The sequence below is a fragment of the Hoplias malabaricus genome, chromosome 1 (genome assembly GCF_029633855.1).
Source record: "Hoplias malabaricus isolate fHopMal1 chromosome 1, fHopMal1.hap1, whole genome shotgun sequence".
Taxonomy (NCBI): Eukaryota; Metazoa; Chordata; class Actinopteri; order Characiformes; family Erythrinidae; genus Hoplias; species Hoplias malabaricus.
In genome coordinates, this window is record NC_089800.1 from 79,955,372 (window position 1) to 79,975,371 (window position 20,000).

General features: G+C 45.5%; 1 protein-coding gene across 2 annotated transcripts; it reads left to right on the forward strand.

Annotated features, from left to right (window-relative positions):
* The first annotated feature begins 7,402 nt into the window (after positions 1-7,402).
* On the forward strand, positions 7,403-14,699 carry nkx2.9 (NK2 transcription factor related, locus 9 (Drosophila)). 2 transcript variants are annotated; one of them, XM_066641944.1, is made up of 2 exons: positions 7,403-7,515; positions 13,513-14,699. In XM_066641944.1, the coding sequence occupies exons 1-2, from the start codon at positions 7,407-7,409 to the stop codon at positions 13,983-13,985; spliced, it is 582 nt and encodes a 193-aa protein (XP_066498041.1). In that variant the 5' UTR covers positions 7,403-7,406; the 3' UTR covers positions 13,986-14,699. The 2 variants fall into 2 exon arrangements, with proteins under 2 accessions (XP_066498041.1, XP_066498032.1); XM_066641935.1 differs by lacking the exon at positions 7,403-7,515 and adding an exon at positions 10,087-10,421.
* Positions 14,700-20,000: the final 5,301 nt, after the last annotated feature.

Genomic DNA, 20,000 nt, shown 5'->3' on the forward strand with positions numbered 1-20,000 from the left:
TAAAATGTCGTTTTGGAGATGCGAGGTTTTGGATTTAGACGTGTGTTTAAGTCGAGATCTGGCGCTGTGTAAAGTTCACGCAGAGCTCTAACACGCGCAGAGCGTTTGGAGTGTCTCTGTTGTCATCCCTGAGCAAGAAGGAACGCGCATAAGCCACTGTCCACTCGGCTGTACCCTGCTGCCAAAATAGTACATTATGGGAACCTTCCAAAAACATACATTTGCAAGACAACGTTCCAAGAACATTAAATTACATGCGTAAATAGGGTTGAGGTAACGTTCCTGAGAAAGAACGTGAAAAGAAACTGGACACATTCATGTTGAGGGAACATTTCAGTGCAACGTTCCCACAACCAAAATGGAACGATCGTGGAACGTTCTGAGAACGTCATTTTTTTGTAGCTGCTCTGTAGAATGCACTCAGCCGGGAGTCAGGAGTTTACTGGGGGCTTTGGCCTTGATGGCTATTCCTTCATCAGTCCTTTCTCCTGGATTCGGCCCCTGCTCTGAGGGGAAAGGCTTTCTACACCGCTCTATTTTTACATCACTTTAAACCAGACTTAGAGAAGTCAGAGAGAGAGGATTAACAAAACCCGAGCTCACTCTCTCAAGCAGAGAGCGGCAGAGGTCAGCAGCTGGACGTCTCCGAGGTCCTGAATGGCAGCTGTTTTCCTTCCAGGTTTATCCCTCAAGTGTGTGTGTGTGTGTGTGTGTGTTTCCTGAGAGGAGAAAAAAAAAACCACATTCGAGCCCTGAATCTATATAATATTCCTAAACCAGGCTGAAAGTGAGCATGCGCTGTACACAGACATTAACACGGTGTAAAACCCAGTGACGGCAGAATAAAACCCTCCTTCCACAATCCAAGGCTTTGTCCTCGCTGTGGAGTGGACTGTCATTATCCTGAAGACTGGAGGCGCCATAATCCGTGGAGGTGGTAGAAATGTTGGTGGTAAAAGCACGTTGCAGTGTCAGTAGAAATAGACCGGAGAAGTGGTGCACACTCTAAAAGAAGTGGGTGATAAGTGGGTGATAATAGGGGAGTGTTACAGTAATAACACATTCATCCCACCATTAATTCAATGTTATTTTTCTAGTTTTTCCTCTTTATAAATAATTCCAAATGAGAATGTAATGTTGTAATGTAGTAGTTGCGGCTGTGGGGGAAAGGGGAGGAGGGGGCGGGGGGGGGGTGTAATATCAGGACCATGACCCCAAAGACAGGGCCGGATTTCTGGAAAACGAAGTGTTCTCAGCGTTAAAGAGCCCCAAGCCTATTCTTTGTCTCTGGCCTGTTATATACAACCGGTTATCATGTTATTACCATGTTATTACAAATGTACTACTCATGTTTAAAGCGCTACTCATGCATGTTCTGAAAAATGAGTCTGTTTGGGGTGATGCTGGTGTGCGCTGTGGGGCAGTGGGGTGATGTGGGGTATCAGTAAAGAATAACAGTGGAACGGCGTTCCCTGTAGGATGCTCCAGCGTGGGATCGTTTACGTAACATCCGTCGCCGTTATTGTTATTAATAAGGGCTATATCATATGAGTAGTTGTGTTGTTGCTGGCGGATCTGACTGAGAAGGCTGTGTACGACCCGGACTCACTCTTCAAAGTGTTCTTTAATGAAGCCGTTATTTCTCTGTATGAGTTCTGTGTGTCTCCACTGATGGAGGTGTTGGATACGGTTTTAAACTGTTTTTCTGTTGTTACCGTCGTTTAATGTTGTACAGAGCCATTTATAAACTATTTACAACACATTCTCCATCAGTCTGAAGAACCAGCTCATCTAGAACCCGTGGCTGTCGTCTTCTTTACGAAAGAACACTTAAAGAAGCAGCTTTTAAAGAGCGTAGAGGGGACTGGGGTTGACCTTTAATGAGTTGGTTTTTAAATCGATTTGAATCCGGCGCTATTCACAAAAACAGGAACGGATCACGGATTTTAAAATCCACACACTTTATTTCTCCGTGTTTACATCAGCTGCAGGAACCAAATCATATCAAATAAAGAAGAAGCATATATTTCTAACGCGTCACGTTTGCAGCATACATTTATTCACGGTCCGCGGAATCGAATCAACGCGAATAAAACGAACTGTTTCATAATTAGAAGTGAAATTAAATCCTGAGCGTGTTTCTAAAATCTGCGAGAATTTAAAATAAATTCGCGTTACGAAAATATCACTAACTGAGGGTTTATGAATTAATTTGGGATTTAATAAATATCATTTAGAATTAAGAACATGGTGGATCTCTCTCTCTCTCTCTCTCTCACACACACACACACCAAAGAAAATCCAGCCTTAAAGCGAGGAAATTATTCACAATAAAATAATTGTATTTTTAACGTAAGAACGACTTTTATTACAACTCTATAAATAGAAATATTTCGTTCCCACAACCTACCCACTCATTCCCTCAGTCATTCTTCTAAAGTCCTGTGCGCACCTTAATTCCTGCTGAACTGACGTCACTAGCGGGGCGCTACCCATTTATTAATTAATTAATTTGGTAAAAACGAATTTTTAAGTGATTCCCACATATTAATTTAATCAATAATCGTGTTTACACTGGCACTTGTTCGGTCCGATCCTAATGTGAAGAAGGTCCAAGCCTCGACCTCAGCTCCAGAGCTTCATTGAGATCAGCGTAATGACGTCACAGAGGAACACGTCACCACGCAGTTGACCATCTCTATTGGCGTCCGACTCTGAATCAGTGGAACTCAGATGGGACCGGCGTTTATCATCGAGTACATTGAAGATCAGCGCGGTTCTGCGCATGCGCATCAACAACGACTGGGAAAGGTGCGCACAGGCCGTGGAAACATCTCCAGGCCCTGTGTCCAGTTTGACCACGGTGTGGCGCCTGGAGGACCGACCCTTTGACATATTCCGTTTCACCGCGTGTCATTCCTCCAGTGCCCGACCTACCCGACCGTGACCACAGACTATTGTCCAGAGCTTTGCTTTAAAACGTTTAAAGGTTCAGCAGACGACTGTAACCTTTATCTTCTGAACAGCACTGACACCTTTAAAAGGGCTTTGCAGGTTAACACCTCTGAAAGGTCGACGCTCCTGTAACTTAAACCCAGCCGTAATGAGGACGACAGCGGGTTAACGACGTGTGCTCAGGGGGAGTGGGGGCCGAGGACCGGGGGCCTCCTCAGGATTCGGGGTCGGAGGAACGAGAGCAACGATATTTACGAGGCTTTTGGGCATCGATCATGCAGACGGTTCTCCACCTGGACCTCATTATTCTTAAAAGCTGCACTCCTCAACCATTTACCTGCGTCCCCTCAAGAACCAGAGGCCAGAGCTGCGGTCCGTCCTCGTCCTCTCCCTGGAGAAGGGTTCACCGAGGACCCTTCACGGGCCCCCGGGGGGTCAGAGCATTGCAGGTGTCCATCACTGTCTGCACCGCGCAGGAAAAGCCCTGGAAAAGAGGTGATCAATAACAAGCCCAATGTGTTGTCGCTTTCTTGTTGGTTTTATGGGGAAGCAGCGCCATCTGCTGTCAGTGCACGGTCAAGACCAACATACAGGCTACACGCCATTTCCGTAAAGGGCAGTGTCACCAGTTTGTGATCAATGACGAGAGCCCCTGGATGGTTCTTAAAATTGCTGAATCGTTTCAGAGAATCCACATAATGAACAGTGTCTGTCTCACACACAAACAGAACCCTTATAAAAACCCTCACATAAACACTGTCAGAAAAACTGGAGAACATCTTCGGTACCTTTAGTTAGAGAACATAACCACACACTTAGGAATGATGGTTCCTCCAGGGTTCTTCATTAAAGGGAACGACTGTGTAGAGAACCCAAAGAGGTGCTTCAGATGGATGGAGAATGTGCTATAGATGGTTCCCTTTTCAAAGTGGTTCTATACGGCACCAAATATGAGTTCCTCTAGTGTAACCAGCTTGACATCATAACAGTAGAGGAACCCCTTTGTTAAAGGTGCTGTACAGAACCATCTACAGCACATTCTCCATTCATCTGAGGAACCCCTTTAATCATGCAAAAGTGTTCAGGGTTCTCTACAGAACCATTTTACCTTTACTAAAGAACCCTTCTAGAACCACCAGAATCTATTTTGAAGTGTGTAGGACTTCTGCTCTTTTATTCTCCACAGTTGTATAATGAAAGATTACAGAGATCCCCCTCTCCTTCTGGAGAAGAGAAGATAATGAACCTTTAGGGAACACAACTGGACCCTAACACCACTGCTGTACCTTTAAAGATACACTACACTGTTTGTACCTTTAGTGACAGTGATGTAGCTTTATTTCTGAGAGCGTAATTATGAGTTAAGGTCATAATTACAGCATTAATGTGACACCCTCAGTCATGAGTCATGATTTTGTATACAGTATAAACACTTTTTAACTCTATGGGTTCTCTAAGACTTGTTGGTCTTCTCAACGTCCACCAGAGGGCAGTGTTGTATCACAAGTCTGTCTTAACCAAGTCTTTCTTAGGGAAGCAAACATCCACCATCAGAGAATCCTACTCATGACTGAGGGTCTCAGAATAACGCTACTCTGTGCTTTTCATGATATTGTAAGTCATTATTATGGGATCATTAATGTATCTTTAATGTACCTTTAAAGGTACAGCAGTGGTGTTAAAGTCCAGTTGTGTTCCCTAAAGGTTCATTACATTCTCTTCTCCAGAAGGAGAGGGGGATCTCTGTAATCTTTCTTTATACAACTGTGGAGAATAAAAGAACATAATAAAAGTCCTGGAGATGAAACGGGGGAATGACATCAACTCAACTTTAATATCTACAGTTAATTTCGAATACTATACACTTATCTTCTCTAATTTAAGGCACAGAATGTGTACCTTTAAGGGGACCACCAGTGTAGGAGAAATATTCTTGTCAATGTGGCTCAGATCTTTAGGTTTTAGGAAATTTTAAAGCTCTAGATGCTCCAACAGTTCCTGTTTACCACAGAACCACACAGGGGTCTCTCCATTCCTGCCCCTTCTACAAACACCATCAAAGAAATGCGTTGAACAGGGATAAACTGTCTGTTCTTATGCTTCTTAAGAGTTCAGGGCGGCGGTGGGTCTGGGACTGGGTGCAAGTTAGGAACACACCCTGTAGAGGGCACCAGTCCTTCACAGGGCAACACACACTCGCACATTCACTCACACACTCACACCTACGGACACTTTTGAGTCTCCAATCCACCTACCAACGTGTGTTTTTGGAGCGTGGGAAGAAACTGGAGCACCCGGAGGAAACCTGCGCAGACACAGGGAAAACACACCAACTCCTCACAGACAGTCACCCGGAGGAAACCAGCGCAGACACAGGGAGAACACACCACATTCCTCACAGAAAGTCACCCGGAGGAAACCCACGCAGACACAGGGAGAACACACCACACTCCTCACAGACAGTCACCTGGAGGAAACCAGCGCAGACACAGGGAGAACACACCACACTCCTCACAGACAGTCACCTGGAGGAAACCCACGCAGACACAGGGAGAACACACCACACTCCTCACAGACAGTCACCTGGAGGAAACCAGCGCAGACACAGGGAGAACACACCACACTCCTCACAGACAGTCACCCGGAAGAAACCCACGCAGACACAGGGAGAACACACCACACTCCTCACAGACAGTCACCCGGAAGAAACCCACGCAGACACAGGGAGAACACACCACACTCCTCACAGACAGTCACCCAGAGGAAACCCACGCAGACACAGGGAGAACACACCACACTCCTCACAGACAGTCACCCGGAGTGGGACTCGAACCCACAACCTCCAGGTCCCAGACAGAGACACTACCTGCTGCACTGCTCATATTATCTGTTGATTTTTATTGTAACCTGCTGCTGGTTCAGAGCTAAGTGTTTGTTCATTCCTCTTTTTTCCAGCAAAGTCAGCCTTCTTGTAAACTGCAGTAAAACCAGGAATCTGTGATATGTTCTTTCTCTTATTTAACAAATATATTTAAGAAAAAAGCTCAAAGGAAATCTTCCCAAACTTCTCTCAGAACAACGTGACTGTGTTTTGTAAATATAAACACATTCTTTACCTGACGCCTGAGATACGCTCCAAAAGAAAACACGCAGGACGGAAGCACAAGATGAGTAAAGAGTTTATAGAATATTCCACTGTTTTTACATGTTCCACTATAAACAGCAGAATATTAAAGGAGCATCCACCTAGGGCCAGTCTCTGCAGCAGAGAAACGTCATGAGAGTATCAAACAGTTTAAAGGGAACATCACAGGAATTCAGGGAATCTCAGCCTGTGAAGGACAAGGCCGGACATCACTGCTGAACCTGTGTGACCTTCCAGCCCTCAGACTGCACTGCATCTTCCGATTCAATTTTAAACAATAAATAAGTGAATTAAGAAGCTTTAAAAAGATGGAACTACTCTGAATTGAATTCACCGTTAATATTGTGTTTTAACTCTCTCAGGTTTATTTGTAGAGTTGCTGGGGTGAGTTAAAAGCTTGTTAAACATGTCGCATATTGTTGTGATTCATGATGCTTTACTGCCACCTACAGGTGTGGCGTTATTGCTGCAACAACATATAACCTTAACGTACCAAATAAGAAAATAACTCCAGTGTTTAATGCTCTGAACAATGTCTTTTGGGAGATTTTGTAAAAACATAAATACGTTATATTGTTGAATGGTTAAAAGCATTATATTATATTGCCAGAATGGAAACCCTTTTTTCGCCACGTAAAATCATTATTTTATTAACATTTTACTTTTAACATTTAACTTGCTATTTCAAGATACCCTCTCATTACTTTGAGATAATAAGTCAATATATTGAGATAGTATATCATTATATTTTAGATAGTATCTCATTACTTTGAGATAATAAGTCAGTATATTCAGATAGTATATCATTAAATTGATACTATCTCATTGTTTTCGAGATACTATCTCATTACTTTGAGATACTAAGTTAATATACTGAGATAGTATATCATTAAATCGATACTATCTTATTATATTTAGGATACTATGTCCAGATACTGAGATACTATTTCAAGATACTATCTCAGCATTTTTGAGATCACCATGTCATTATTTTGAGATACTACATCAATATATTGACTTTGTATCTCAAATTAATGTCATAGTATCTCAAAAATAATGAGATAGTATCTTGAAATATTGAGATTTGTTATTGAAAATGAAAAATGAAATTATGAAAAAAAGTGTCTTTTTATTATTATTTTATGTGGCTCACTGTGTTGTGAATAATTAAGTTGAAACCAAGGAGGGGGGTGGGGTTCCACACAATCTTCGTGTTTCATTGTCAGCTGTGAGGTGTGATGTGTGACGTAAGGCCTATTATGAATATGTAACTATGCCCGGATTGAGGCCTCCCATGAGCCCTGCGATGTTGCTGATAAGTGTGGCGTGTGGAGCATGTGCTTCCTTCTCTGGATGTTGGTCTTTAAGGAGCTTTAGTACTCGTTCCTGTTGGAGGGAGGAGAGTGAGAGCGAGGGTAAATATTTGGCCGCGGAGAGGAGTGTGTGAGCTCTCCTCTTGCCTGAGGGTGTGTAGTAGATTAAGGGGGTGTAAGAGGCCGTGTAGGACCTGACGTTGAGAGCTTGCTCTTCTGCAGAGAGCTCTGTAAACTTCCTGAGCCGCCGCAGAAAGCCCAGCCCGACTGTCTTCTCCTCATCAGCTTTCTCTGAAGTGCTAAAGCACCCCGTGCTGTTTACAAAACGATCGGCTGCCGCCAGACGCCGGCGCTGTTTACTGTTGAACCTCGCGGGCTTCCGTACCTGCCGCCGTCTGGTTCGAGGAGCTCGTGACGGTTTGTGTCGGGTTCAGGTGAAAAACCGGGGTCAGAAATAAAGGCGCTACACACATAAAAACAGTGGTTCTACACGGGTTCTTTAAAGGGAATGGTTCTGTATAGAACCCTGAACACTTTTGAGGCAGCACCTTTTAGAAGAAGGTTCCAAAAAGGGTTCCTCTGTTGTAACAAACTGACATCATAATAATAGGAGAACCCTATTTTTTCTTTTTAAATGGTGTCATATAGAACCATTTATAGGACATTCTCCATCAATCCGAAGAACCCATTTGCAAGGTAAAGAACACTTTAATCATGCCAACGGTTCTTCAAGTTATCAGGGTTCTGTATAGAACCATTTGATTTAATAAAGAACCGTATCATTTTAACGGGTGAAAGGGTTCTTTGAGCGACAGAAGAACCAATTTTGTTCCATAAAGAACCGTGTTTCTTAAAGAAATGAGTGTGAGGAACCTTTTAAAGGTTTAAAGAAGCACAGTTCTTTTTAATGGAATCATAAAGTGGTTCTTCTGTGACGCTTTAATGTGAACAGTGGCCAGATCTGTTGTTTCGGGCTGAATTATAAAATAAGGCTCGTGCAGAAGTTAGAGACCGTGCTGTAAGGTGCTGACGTCAGCAGATCGCGGGACGCCGCGGTAACGTCGCTTTCCAGGGCTTTCTGGAGATAAAGAGGAGGAACCTGTAAGTGGTGGTTGAGGGTGGACGGCGCTGGGCGGTGACCCACCTCCCTTTCACAGCCATGACAACAAGCAGCAAGCGGGGATTTATCCCGGAGTTAAAGGACATTGTGCGCGAGCGTCAATCAGTCTTTATGTCCAGCGCTGAACAAATGCAGGGTCTTCACTGGAACAAATGCTTCCAACGGGTCTCGGACGCGGGGCTACATCGCCCTCTTTTGTCCCCGCGCGCTGCTTGGCATGTATTTGTGTTCCCTTTATCTCTGCGGGCGACCACCCAGGAGACAGGAGAGGAGAGGAGAGGAGAGAGGAGAAGAGAGGAGAGGAAAGGAGAGGAGGGGAGAGGAGAAGAGGGGAGATGAAAGGAGAGGACAGGAGAGGAGAGAAGAGTGGAGGGGAGTGGAGAAGTGACAAGAGGAGAGGAGAGGAGGGGAGAGGAGAGGACAGGAGAGGACAGGAGAGGAGAGAAGAGTGGAGGGGAGAGGAGAAGTGACGAGAGGAGAGGAGGAGGGGAGGAGAGAAGAGGTGGGAAGGAGAGGAGAGGAGAGGAGGGAAGAATAGGAGAGAAGGAGAGGCGAGGAGAGGAAAGGAGAGAGGAGAGCAGAGGATATGAGAGGGGAGGGGAGGAGATAAGGAGAGGAAAGGAGATGAGAGGAGAAAAGAGGAGAGAGGAGAAGAGAAGAGAAGAGAGGAGAAGAAAAGAGAAGAGAAGTAAAGAAGAGAGGAGAGAAGAGAAGAAAAGAGAAGAGAGGAGAAGAAAAGAAAAGAGAGGAAAAGAGAAAAAAGAGGAGAGGAAAAGAGAAGAGAGGAGAAGAGAAGAAAAGAGAAGAGAGGAGAGAGACTATATACATATATATAATGTATACTGAACATACATTAATCAGCCACAACATTAAAGCCACCTCCTTGTTCCTCTCAGCTCCAGCAGCACTTTATAGTTTAACAACCACAGACTCTAGTCCACCTGTTGCTCTGCATACTTTGTTAGACCCCTTCCACCCAATGTTTTTGAGTTATTACGACCCCCACAGAGCAGGTGTGACGTCGTGGTGGCGTGTTAGAGTGTGTGGTGCTGAGTGGATCAGACACAGCAGTGCTGCTGGAGTTTTGTTTTTTTAAACCCTGCGTGTCCACTCTTTGCCCACTCCGTTAAACTCGTCCTCTAGTCCTTCATTTCTGGTCGGTGGACTATTCTCAGTCCAGCAGTGGCACTGAGGGCTTTAAAAACTCCAGCAGCACTGCTGTGTCTGATCCACTCGCACCAGCACAACACACACTAACACACCACCACCACGTCATACCTGCTCTGTGGGGGTCCTGAGGGAAACCCACTGGACACTAATGGGTCAGTTTGTATGCAAATATCCGATATTATTTGTGTGTGTGTGTGTGGGGGGGGGGGGGGGGGGGGCGCTAAAGGGGGGTGGTATGGAGGGGAGCTGGGGGGTGTTATCTCTTGTTGTCACTCGCCACCCAAGACGTGATTCATCCCCAACAATTACCATTATCTCTTCACTGGGGCGCTTTGTGCACGAGGATGGGTCAAATCACACCTACCCCGAGTGCGCGAGACTCCGGGAACACTTGAGGAGCGCGAGGTGGAGAGGCAAGAGCTCTAAGTGCTGTTTATATAAACAGAGGCGCATCAGTGTACACACACTTAGTTACACACACACACAGACACACACACACACACACACACACACACACACTCGAGCATCCATCATCCGTCTCCTCGGCGCTGGACGGAGCCCCAGCGCGAACACCGCGATCCAATGACGGCGCCCCCCAAGCTCAGCTTCACCGTGCGGAGGATACTGGATCTACCTGAGCGCGAGGCCGAGAGCGTGGCGTTGGCGCGCGCGTCTCCCTTCTCGCCGTGGCCGGACAGTGACAGAGGTCACAGCGCGTGTAAGTCTCCACCTCACACCCCACCACGAGCCCTACGCCCTTCACACAACAGTCGCTTCAAAGGGTTCTTAGAGGAAGCACTTTTGCCTCCCCTCTAGAACCACGTGCGAGCGGGTAGAACCTTTTAATCCCTCCGTCTTAACGTTCTACACCCAGTTAAACGTTTCAGCAAAAGCGGCTCTTTATGGAACCAAAGGTGAACCCTTTGAAGCGCCTGTATTTTGGAGAGTGTAGAGGGACACGAGGGGTCAGCTCGGCTTGGGTTTGACAGGGAGATAAAGTAACACCAGCCCAAGGGCGGCAGAGTTAACCGGATAACTTAATCCTGAAGTGGGATCCACTCGTAAGAACAGCTTAAAACTTCCAGTAATGTAACAGACTGGAGGTCCTATCGGTAGAACCTTTCTTTTGTTTGTTTTTGCTGCTCTAGAACCTTTTAAAACAAATGCAACACATTCTCCAGGGTTCTCCAGAGAAAGGTGTTCGGTGGGATGATATGAATCTGTATAGAACCTTATTTGAGAACACCAAAAATGGTTCTTCCACTGTAACAAGTTTGGCGTCTCATTAGTAGAACCTTTTTGCTGCTCTAGAACCTTTAAAAACCCATACAACACGTTCTCCATCAGTCTAAAGAACCATCTCAACCTCTCTCCACATGCTTCTGTGTGGATCTCGTGGTTCTATATATGTCTAGAACGCTGGAGGAGTTCCCCAGAGGAATCCACTCTTAGGAACTGGGTTCTTCCTCCGGGGTTCTCCAGGAAGAGAAGTTCAGAGGAGCATCCTGCTCGTCTCCCTCTATTTAAGCTCGACTTAGGGTTCCACTGTTCTGTGAGAGAATGTGTTCCCGTGTTCTCAGAGCCCGAGTACGTGCGTGGGGTCGCTCCGTTTCATCGCGCTTCTGCAGACACAACCCCGCGTGCACCTGCCCTCGGGACACACGCACCTGCAGCGCGCGAGCCACATGTTCACCGGCCGCGAGCGCAAGAACGTTTAAAAGACGTGGGGAGAAAAAATTACAGTCTCGTAGATAAGTCATAATTAAGATATATTTCATGACATACTATCTCATAGTTATGACTTTAATATCTCATAATTCTAACTTAAATTAAATCAGAATTAGGCCCTTGTCATTATAACTGACTATTTCATAATTATATGTTAAATGTCTTATCATAATTTACTATCTCATACTTTTCTTGAATTTGAGTGTGATACTTTAATAACATTTTATCTCAAACTTTCGACTCAAACATCTCATTATGATTTACTATCTCATGATTACGATTTTTCAATCTCATAATTTTAACTTACCATCTCATAATTTTGATTTAATATCTTATAATTATAAACTACTATCTCAAATATTCCTCCAGCTCCATTTGTCACTGCTTTAAACAGCAGCTGAAACACTCTCTTTGCTTTAGCATTTAGTGACTTTTACCGTATTTATTATTTATTTGTTTAATTTATGTTAATGTTGTTATTCTGTAAACAAAAATCTGCTTTAAAGGTGCAATCAGTAATTTTCCCTCCAAAATCTAGCAAGCATTTTTTAATGAAATGAAGATGTCTCTGACTGAGTCTAAAATAATAATAATAATAATAATAATAATAATAATAATTTGTAGAGCACATTAAATACATTAAAACGCGACTCAACTTGCTTTAAAACGAAAACAAACAAAAAGAAACATAAGGTGCCGAGTAAACAAGAAACGTCCCTGGACGTTCAAAATAGGTCTAAAAGTAGTCTGTCCGTCAAGGACATATTTTAAACGTCAATGGACGTCCAAAATCCATCTTAATAAGTTAGTTAAGTGGTGACCAATCGATAACGTCAGTGGACGTCCAAAACGCGTTTTATACAGTAATTTATTTCGGGAACAACTAATAACGTCAATGGACGTCCAAAATACGTCTAATAGTCGTCTTTTCAATGTCTGTGTTTGGACGTCTTTTCAACTTTCATTTTCAACCTTAAGAGAACGTTGATTAGACGTCAGTCATTACGTTATTTCAACGTTTAATCAACGGCTAAATGTTTACTGGGTGAATATACAGCCGTTAGAGCAAAATGTGTAAGATTTTGTTTAATCGATCAGTAAAAATATTAGTAAATACGTACAAATATAGAATACACGTAATAAAGCTGTAAAAAAAAACAATTATGGAAAGCATTAAAATATAAATCTAGTTAAAACACGCAGTGGAAACGGAGACGACAAACGCAGTGAAAGTAGCTGAAAGTTGAAGTAAATAGTCGTCCATTAAAGCACTAAGAGAGGGAACCGGAGGAGTTTTCACGGCGGTTGTGTTCCGGACCCGGGTCAGCAGCGGAATGCCGTTATCCGCTCGTTATACGTTGGTTCCGTGAAGAGCGCGCGGTGGAACACGAGCCTCGGACCTCGGTGCTGCACTAACTAGTCACACATCAGTGATTCATTACGAGATATGAAGTTATAATTGTGTTATATTAACTTTATGCTAAAGGGAACCCTGTAGAACCAGCAGGTCCTGCGCTGCCTTTCCTGAGGGGTCAGTTTTAAGGTCGTACCGGCCGTGTAGACTTCAGAATCGCGTTTGAAATGGTTCCCTACTCAATGCTCACTATATTGTGCACTATAATAAGGAACTGAATTCAGGAGGGTAGTGATTTATTTCAGACAGTTTACCTCTTGCTTGTTTTTAACCAAACAATGCAGTGTATTATGGGTAAACACTGGAGTATGTGCTGGTGTACATTTGAGTTACACTACTTATTACAGTGCATTGTGGGATTGTTCGAGGGCCCTTATATTGCACACTATTTTTATGGATATCATTACAAAATGGTAGATTCCCAAAATAGTGCACCGTGTAGTGAATACGGGGCTGTTTCAGACGCACACACACACACACACACACACACAATCACAGAGGCCACAGCAGAAGTAACACACTGTAGGACACAACAAAAGTTCCCCCAGTGTAGACCTCAATCTCAGCCTCTCTCCATAAGTATTTTCCTGAAGAACCTAAGAGTGTATTAACACCCTTGTGTAAATAATGTTAACATCTTGCCCTCCCCTGTGTTCTTGTGTTGCAGCCTCAGATGAGAGTAACCCTGAGGCACCGCCGGACTCCTCCGGCCACAGTGAAGGTTCCTCTGAGACAGAGCAGCACCATCCAGAGCAGAAGCAGAAGAAGCGGCGTGTGCTGTTCTCCAAGGCGCAGGTTTACGAGCTGGAACGTCGCTTCGTGCAGCAGCGCTACCTGTCTGCACCCGAGAGGGAGCAGCTGGCACACGCGCTGCGTCTCACGCCCACGCAGGTCAAGATCTGGTTCCAGAACCACAGGTACAAGCTGAAGAGGGCGCGTGCCCACTGCGGGCCGCACGAGCCCCTGCGCACCGTGCTGGTGCCGGTTCTGTTTCGCGACGGGAAGCCGTACCCCACGGAGAAGAGAGGATGCACTATCTCGCCTTACGGCTTCCCAGGGTTCCAGCACATCTCAGCGTTCCCACTTCAGTATCGGTACCAGCAGCACTTTACACAGCCCTCAGCGCACTGCATCTGGTGACCCACCCCCAGCCGACCCTCCTTAGCTCTTGGGGTTAGTTCTGCATGTCAGTCTGGTCAGCACTGCACTGCAATGTTGGAAAGTTAAAGGAGCAGTAGGCAGTTTCAGTGGTTTGATTTAGTTCACCTTCCTAAACTCCAGGTCAAGGATGCACATCCCAAATCCTTAGTCCAGCAGTCATGGCTGTGACCTCTAGAGGCCAAGTAGGTGAACTACACACACACACAGACATCCACTATATTCCCAAATAGGTTGGATATTGCAGCTCTAAAACATTGCTCTTTACAGTGAATGTCAAACTGCCAAAGCACATCCGTGTCAGGGTCAGTAACCCCACATTTTAAAGCCCACCACCCCAGGATAAAGTCCTACCGTCCAGACTGAGAGACTGACCTCGACGGGACTGAGTAGACTGAAGTCTAAAGTGGACCTGATTGTGACCGTCCACCTCGATGGACATGCAGAGACGTGGTCTCCACAGTTTGTTCTGGACTTACGTATATGACAGAGTATATGCAATTTGCACATGTTATACCTTGTATATCTAGCAGTTAGAGTGCGCTCTTTGCAGATGTGTTCTGGGGACACTGACGGTGCTGGCCAGATGTTCCTACACTGGTCCAGGAGAAACAGCCGGGCCTTCTTTTTACACACGGCCGGTTGTGATGCTGTGATCCTTGATTTCTTTGTTGTACAAACAATAAAAACACTAATAAACTCTTTTTAAACTGTTCTTTTAATCGTTCATTCTTCTGTCACCGAGAAACAAACATACCCCTGTGGGCAAAAGTTTGAGCACAGACTAATTAAGCTAAAGCCGAGGATGGTCCAATAGGAATGTCTCTTCAGAGACAGAGAAACCCCTGCCTGGTGGAACTGCACCTCAAAGTCAAAAGTAGATCAGACACAGCACAACCGCTGGACCGAAACTCCAACAGCACTGCTGTGTCTGATCCACTCGTACCAGCGCAACACACACAGACACACCAAACTTACTATGGGGTAGTGCCATCTCATGTTGTCTTTGTTGTGGATTATGGCCGAGTTTTGGTGCTGTTTAAGAGGACAGCGGGACATGAGACACTTTTTTAATGGTCAGACTTCCACCTCCATCCAGCAGAGACGTGCAAACAACAGCGGAGGGGCTGCAACTCCTCTCAGAACTCAGTGTAAGAATAGAAGGTAAACAGAGGGGGTTAATCCTGGGATACGTCAGGCCCTCTGCGCTTTGTCAGAGCAGCTGGAGCGCAAGCCTCTCTCTCATTTGAATACTTACGTATTACACATTAAATACCCTCAAAATACTCATAAATATACTGCAAAACACCCTCACAAATCAACAAAATGGAAGTGAGACCAGAAACACTGCAGTGTGTACGGACAGTGTCTCAGCACTAAGAGTATGGTCTGTGGTGAGTAAAGACCCTCCGTATGACTGTCCACAGTGTTACAGAGGTGTCCTCTCCTCAGAGCTCAGCTCCTCTTCATTAGCTCTGAGGACACTGACTCGTCCCTGGCCCTCAGCTCTTTTGTCCAGTCTGTGGTCACTCTGCTCCGTGTGTGGAGGACGTACATCAGCGCAGTGTCTGTGTCTCAGTGAAAGGAGCATTGTGCACACTCCAAAAGCTCCCAGACAAGCTCCTCAGTGTTTCCGTCCTCCCGATGTGTACTCAGCCCCCCGCGACAAATTTATGGGCTTTAAAGAGACAATGGAGTTTTAAATCATCCAGGGCTTAAAGGGACAATGATGGGCTTTAGGGAGGGAGCTGGGGGTGGAGGGAGGGTGGTGTGTGGGAGGGGGGCGGGTCTGTACTCACTTTCCCTTTAATATAGTATTAATTACTGGGAGGGGGGGGGGGTAATCACAGGAACATTAAAAAAAACTCACTCAGTAGATTTAGAATAGAAATATCACACAGTAAAGAGACAGAGAGAGAGAGAGAGCGAAAGAGAGAGAGGGAGAGAAAGAGAGAGACATAGACCGAGAGAGAGAGAGAGAGAAAGAGTGAGAGCGACAGAGAGAAAGAGAGAGAGAGAGAGAGAGAGAGAGAGAGAGAGAGAGAGAGAAAGAGAGAGAGGGAGAGAAAGAGAGAGACATAGGCCGAGAAAGAGAGAGACATAGACCGAGAGAGAGAGAGAGAAAGAGTGAGAGCGACAGAGAGAAAGAGAGAGAGAGAGAGAGAGAGAGAGAGAGACCGAGAAAGAGAGAGAGAAAGAGTGAGAGAGACAGAGAGAAAGAGAGAGAGAGAGAGAGAGAGAGAGAGAAAGAGAGACAGAGACATAGAGAGAGAGCAAGAAAGAGAGAGAGAAAGAGTGTGAGAGAGAGAGAGAGAAAGAGAGAGGCATAGAGCGAGAAAGAGAGAGACATAGACCGAGAAAGAGAGAGAGAAAGAGTGAGAGAGAGAGAGAGAGAAAGAGAGAGAGAGAAAGAGAGACAGAGACAGAGAGAGAGCAAGAAAGAGAGAGAGAAAGAGTATGAGAGAGAGAGAGAGAAAGAGAGAGGCATAGAGCGAGAAAGAGAGAGAGAAAGAGTGAGAGAGAGAGACAGAGAGACAGAGAGACAGAGAGAGAGAGAGAGAGAGAGAGAGAGAGAGAGAGAGAGAGAGAGAGAGAGAGAGAGAGAGAGAGAAGAGGAGTAGGGGTGGAGATCACGTTCATTACAACATAACAACATCACTGCCTTAAAGTGATTCTGATTTTGATTCCGATTCCGATTCTGATCCATCTTCTCGTCTCTTCTTGAGGTCGGCTCTCTGGGGGTGGTCTTCTTCTTTCTGATGAAGCTTTAGGAAAGACCCCACCATCCTCAGTGACCTGAGTCTTCTGCCCCGAATAAAACTGCATGACGCCTCTGTTGTCCACTAGGTGTCAGACCTGTACTGTGGTCTGTCTTCAACAGGAGCCAGATGCAGTTGTCCAGGCTAATAATGGCTTTCAGTGACCACCGACCTCTCACTGCTGTCTGCATCGTTCAGTTGAAGGCTGTTTCTGAGTCAGATGCTGTGTCTGTACCGTGGTGGACAGAGGAACCAGGGGCCTCCATATTTACACAGGATATTTTACACTTATCTTTACAAGAAGACAACTCTCGGTCTTTAAATCTAGACTGAACACATAATCAAAAACATTTCCACGCAGGGTTTCGGCTGATAATCCATTTTCAGGCTGTTGTTTCCTTGTGCCCTGAACCTACTAAACCCCTGTGTTGTACCTCCTCTCTGGTTCTCTCTCTCTCTCTCTGTCTCTCTCTCTCTCTCTCTGTCTCTCTGTCTCTCTCTCTCTCTCTCTCTCACCTTGTCTGACCCCCAGCACCCTGCGTCTGCATGGTCATGTGTCGGTTTGCGCTGAAAAGCGTTCTAATGTGTTTACGAAGCCCCAATGTCTGTAAATGAGTTAAAAAACAAAAACAAACTGTCTCAGTCCCGTATGCTAGGCTTCCATTCTTTCTCTCTCTCGACTCCAGAGAAACTGTATCTGGAGTTGAAAAGCATTAACTGAGATGAGGACGTTGCTCTATTCCTGCTCCACAAGGGGGTAACACTAACTTATTTTTGCTGTTTCAGACCATTTAAGGTGGAAATGTATCCAAACTCAGGAGACGGCTAACTGCATTAGCGACAGTGCTACAAAACTAAACACCTCGAGTTACAAATGAGTTCAAACTGTGAATAAATACTTCCAGACGAGTCACACTTTGGCCAACAGTAGATTTTATTTTCAAACACACCTTTCCACCTTAAAAGATGCAGAAATCCTGAACGTAAACAACCCAGAGAGAACTGCGTTTCCCCACAATACTAGACATCACCTTTAATTACTTAGATTTTGTATCATCAACTCATTGTCTCTATCAGATTATGTTTTTCTCTGATGTGATGTTATTTGTTGTGTCTCCGGTGGCAACCAGAGCAGGGTATGTCCCCCTTAATGTGTCTCGGCCCTTCTCAAGGTTTCTTCCTCATGCGCTGATGAGTTTTCCTGCCGAAGTCGCCCTCAGCTTGGATTCAGATCTTTATAAAGCTGCTTTGTGAGATCCGAAGCCCAAATCTGAAAGTAGGAGAATGTCAGAGGCACCATGACTCATGTAATACCTTTCTGTGAGAGGCACTACACTCTTCTGACGTCTGGTTCCTATCACCATCGCTCGGATCCATTTTGTCTTGTGAAGAAGTGTGTGTGTTTTTCCAGTGCCCCCTTCTGAATGCCTGTTTACATCTCAGACATGTTTGTGGAATTCCTGTTTAAAGGTGCGCTAGGCAGTTCCACCATTGTCCTTCATCTACTTAGCCACCACAGGCCATGCTTTCAGAATCCTGATGAAGGCGACCTCTAGTGGCCAAGCCAAGGAACCACAGCAACAAACACAGCTTCAACATCCTGGAGTACAGTTTTGTAAACAGGTTTTCTCAGGCACAGACTTGCGCTTGTGATGAAGCAGTTGCTAAAATAACTTTGCTTAATTGTGTTCTTCGTATTTACACTTTATTTGCCAAATGCAAATGAATCATGAAAACACACACTGCACCTTTAATGAAGCTCCAACCACAGCAAAAGATGAACGAAGAAGGGAACAAAGGCGCGTGGGAGCCTAGACAGAGCGTGTGAGATCTCGGTCGGTCTGCACGAGGCGAACCACTGAACGCATTCCGTCTAATTGCGGTTAATTGACCATGATAGCGGCGCTCGCGCGCAGGGCCCACGCTGATTGACATCATTAGGAGAGGCTTTTGAAGCCTGGATGTAGCACGCCCGGGACCGAAGAGGAAGCATGTTATGACTCTAATTGTTATAATTGCGCAAGCGAAGTACACTTCATTATCACCAGGAGGTGCACGAGGTGCCCCCACCTGCTTCAACACAGAGCACCAACACGCAGGCCTCGGAGAACCGACTCAAACCCGCGCACTGCCTGGGGACAAGCGCTGGATATGGGCTGGACATAGGGGACGGAAGGGGGAGCTGAGAGACTCTCACTGTCTGTTCTTACAGCATTCTGTCCAACATACGACCACCAGAGGACGCTGTTCACCCTTGAGACAAAATATAGAGCGAGAGGAAAGGAAGAGTGTACTTCTCTGTGTTCTCCTGTGAGTTCTCCACGGTGTTCTCTTCTCTTTTCCTCTTGAGTTCTCCTCTGTTCTCCTGAGAACATGCAGAGGAGAACACAGAAGTGAGGTTTGCCTGTGGTGTTCTCCCCATGGGAACCAAGTAGCATTGACTACATATGTGCACTTCAACTACAGCAAACACAATGGGTCTTTAAAGGTGCGCTACACAACTTCACCAGCGTCTGTTGTTGAACTTTACAGCACTAGCCACCAGGGGTCAGGAATCTTCACTCCTGAGTAGTTGAAATAATCAAGGCTTCCTCCAGTGGCTTCATAAGAAAACCTTAAATACAAACCCAGCTGCTCCATCCCACAGAATGCACTGGTGCTGATGCTGTTTCAAATATAATAAATAAATCACCCTTTTTTAATAATGTCTTTCAGATTTTACAGGTAATGTGTAATAGTTCAAAAATCATGCACTGGAGGTGTAAGCTCAGGTAAGTGTAAGAAAGGTGTGTGTGTGGGTTCACCTGTCTCCTTCCACCCCCCCCCCCCCCACCCTCTGTCTCTCTCTCTCTCTCTCTCTCTCCCTCTGCCTCAATCACCCTCTCCCTCCATCCCCCCTCCCTCTCTCTCTCTCTCTCTGCCTTACTCTCCCTCTCTCTCACACGCCTCTCTTTCTCCCCCCCCCCCCCTCTCTCTCTCTTTCTCTCTCTCACACACACACACACACACACCGTGTTACTACTTCTCAGCGCGCGCATATGTATGTATTTTTTTCCGGGTGAGAGCGGGCACCTCTGGGGCTCTCCTCGTGTCCTCGGGGGAGAAGCTGAGACGGCGACACTAGCGCCGGACACCTCCCAGCTCCACACCGTCTCAGGAACCATCTTTAGATCAGGAATCTCTCTCTCTTTCTCTCTCTCTCTCTCTCTCTCTCTCTCTCTCTCTCTCTACTTTCGTT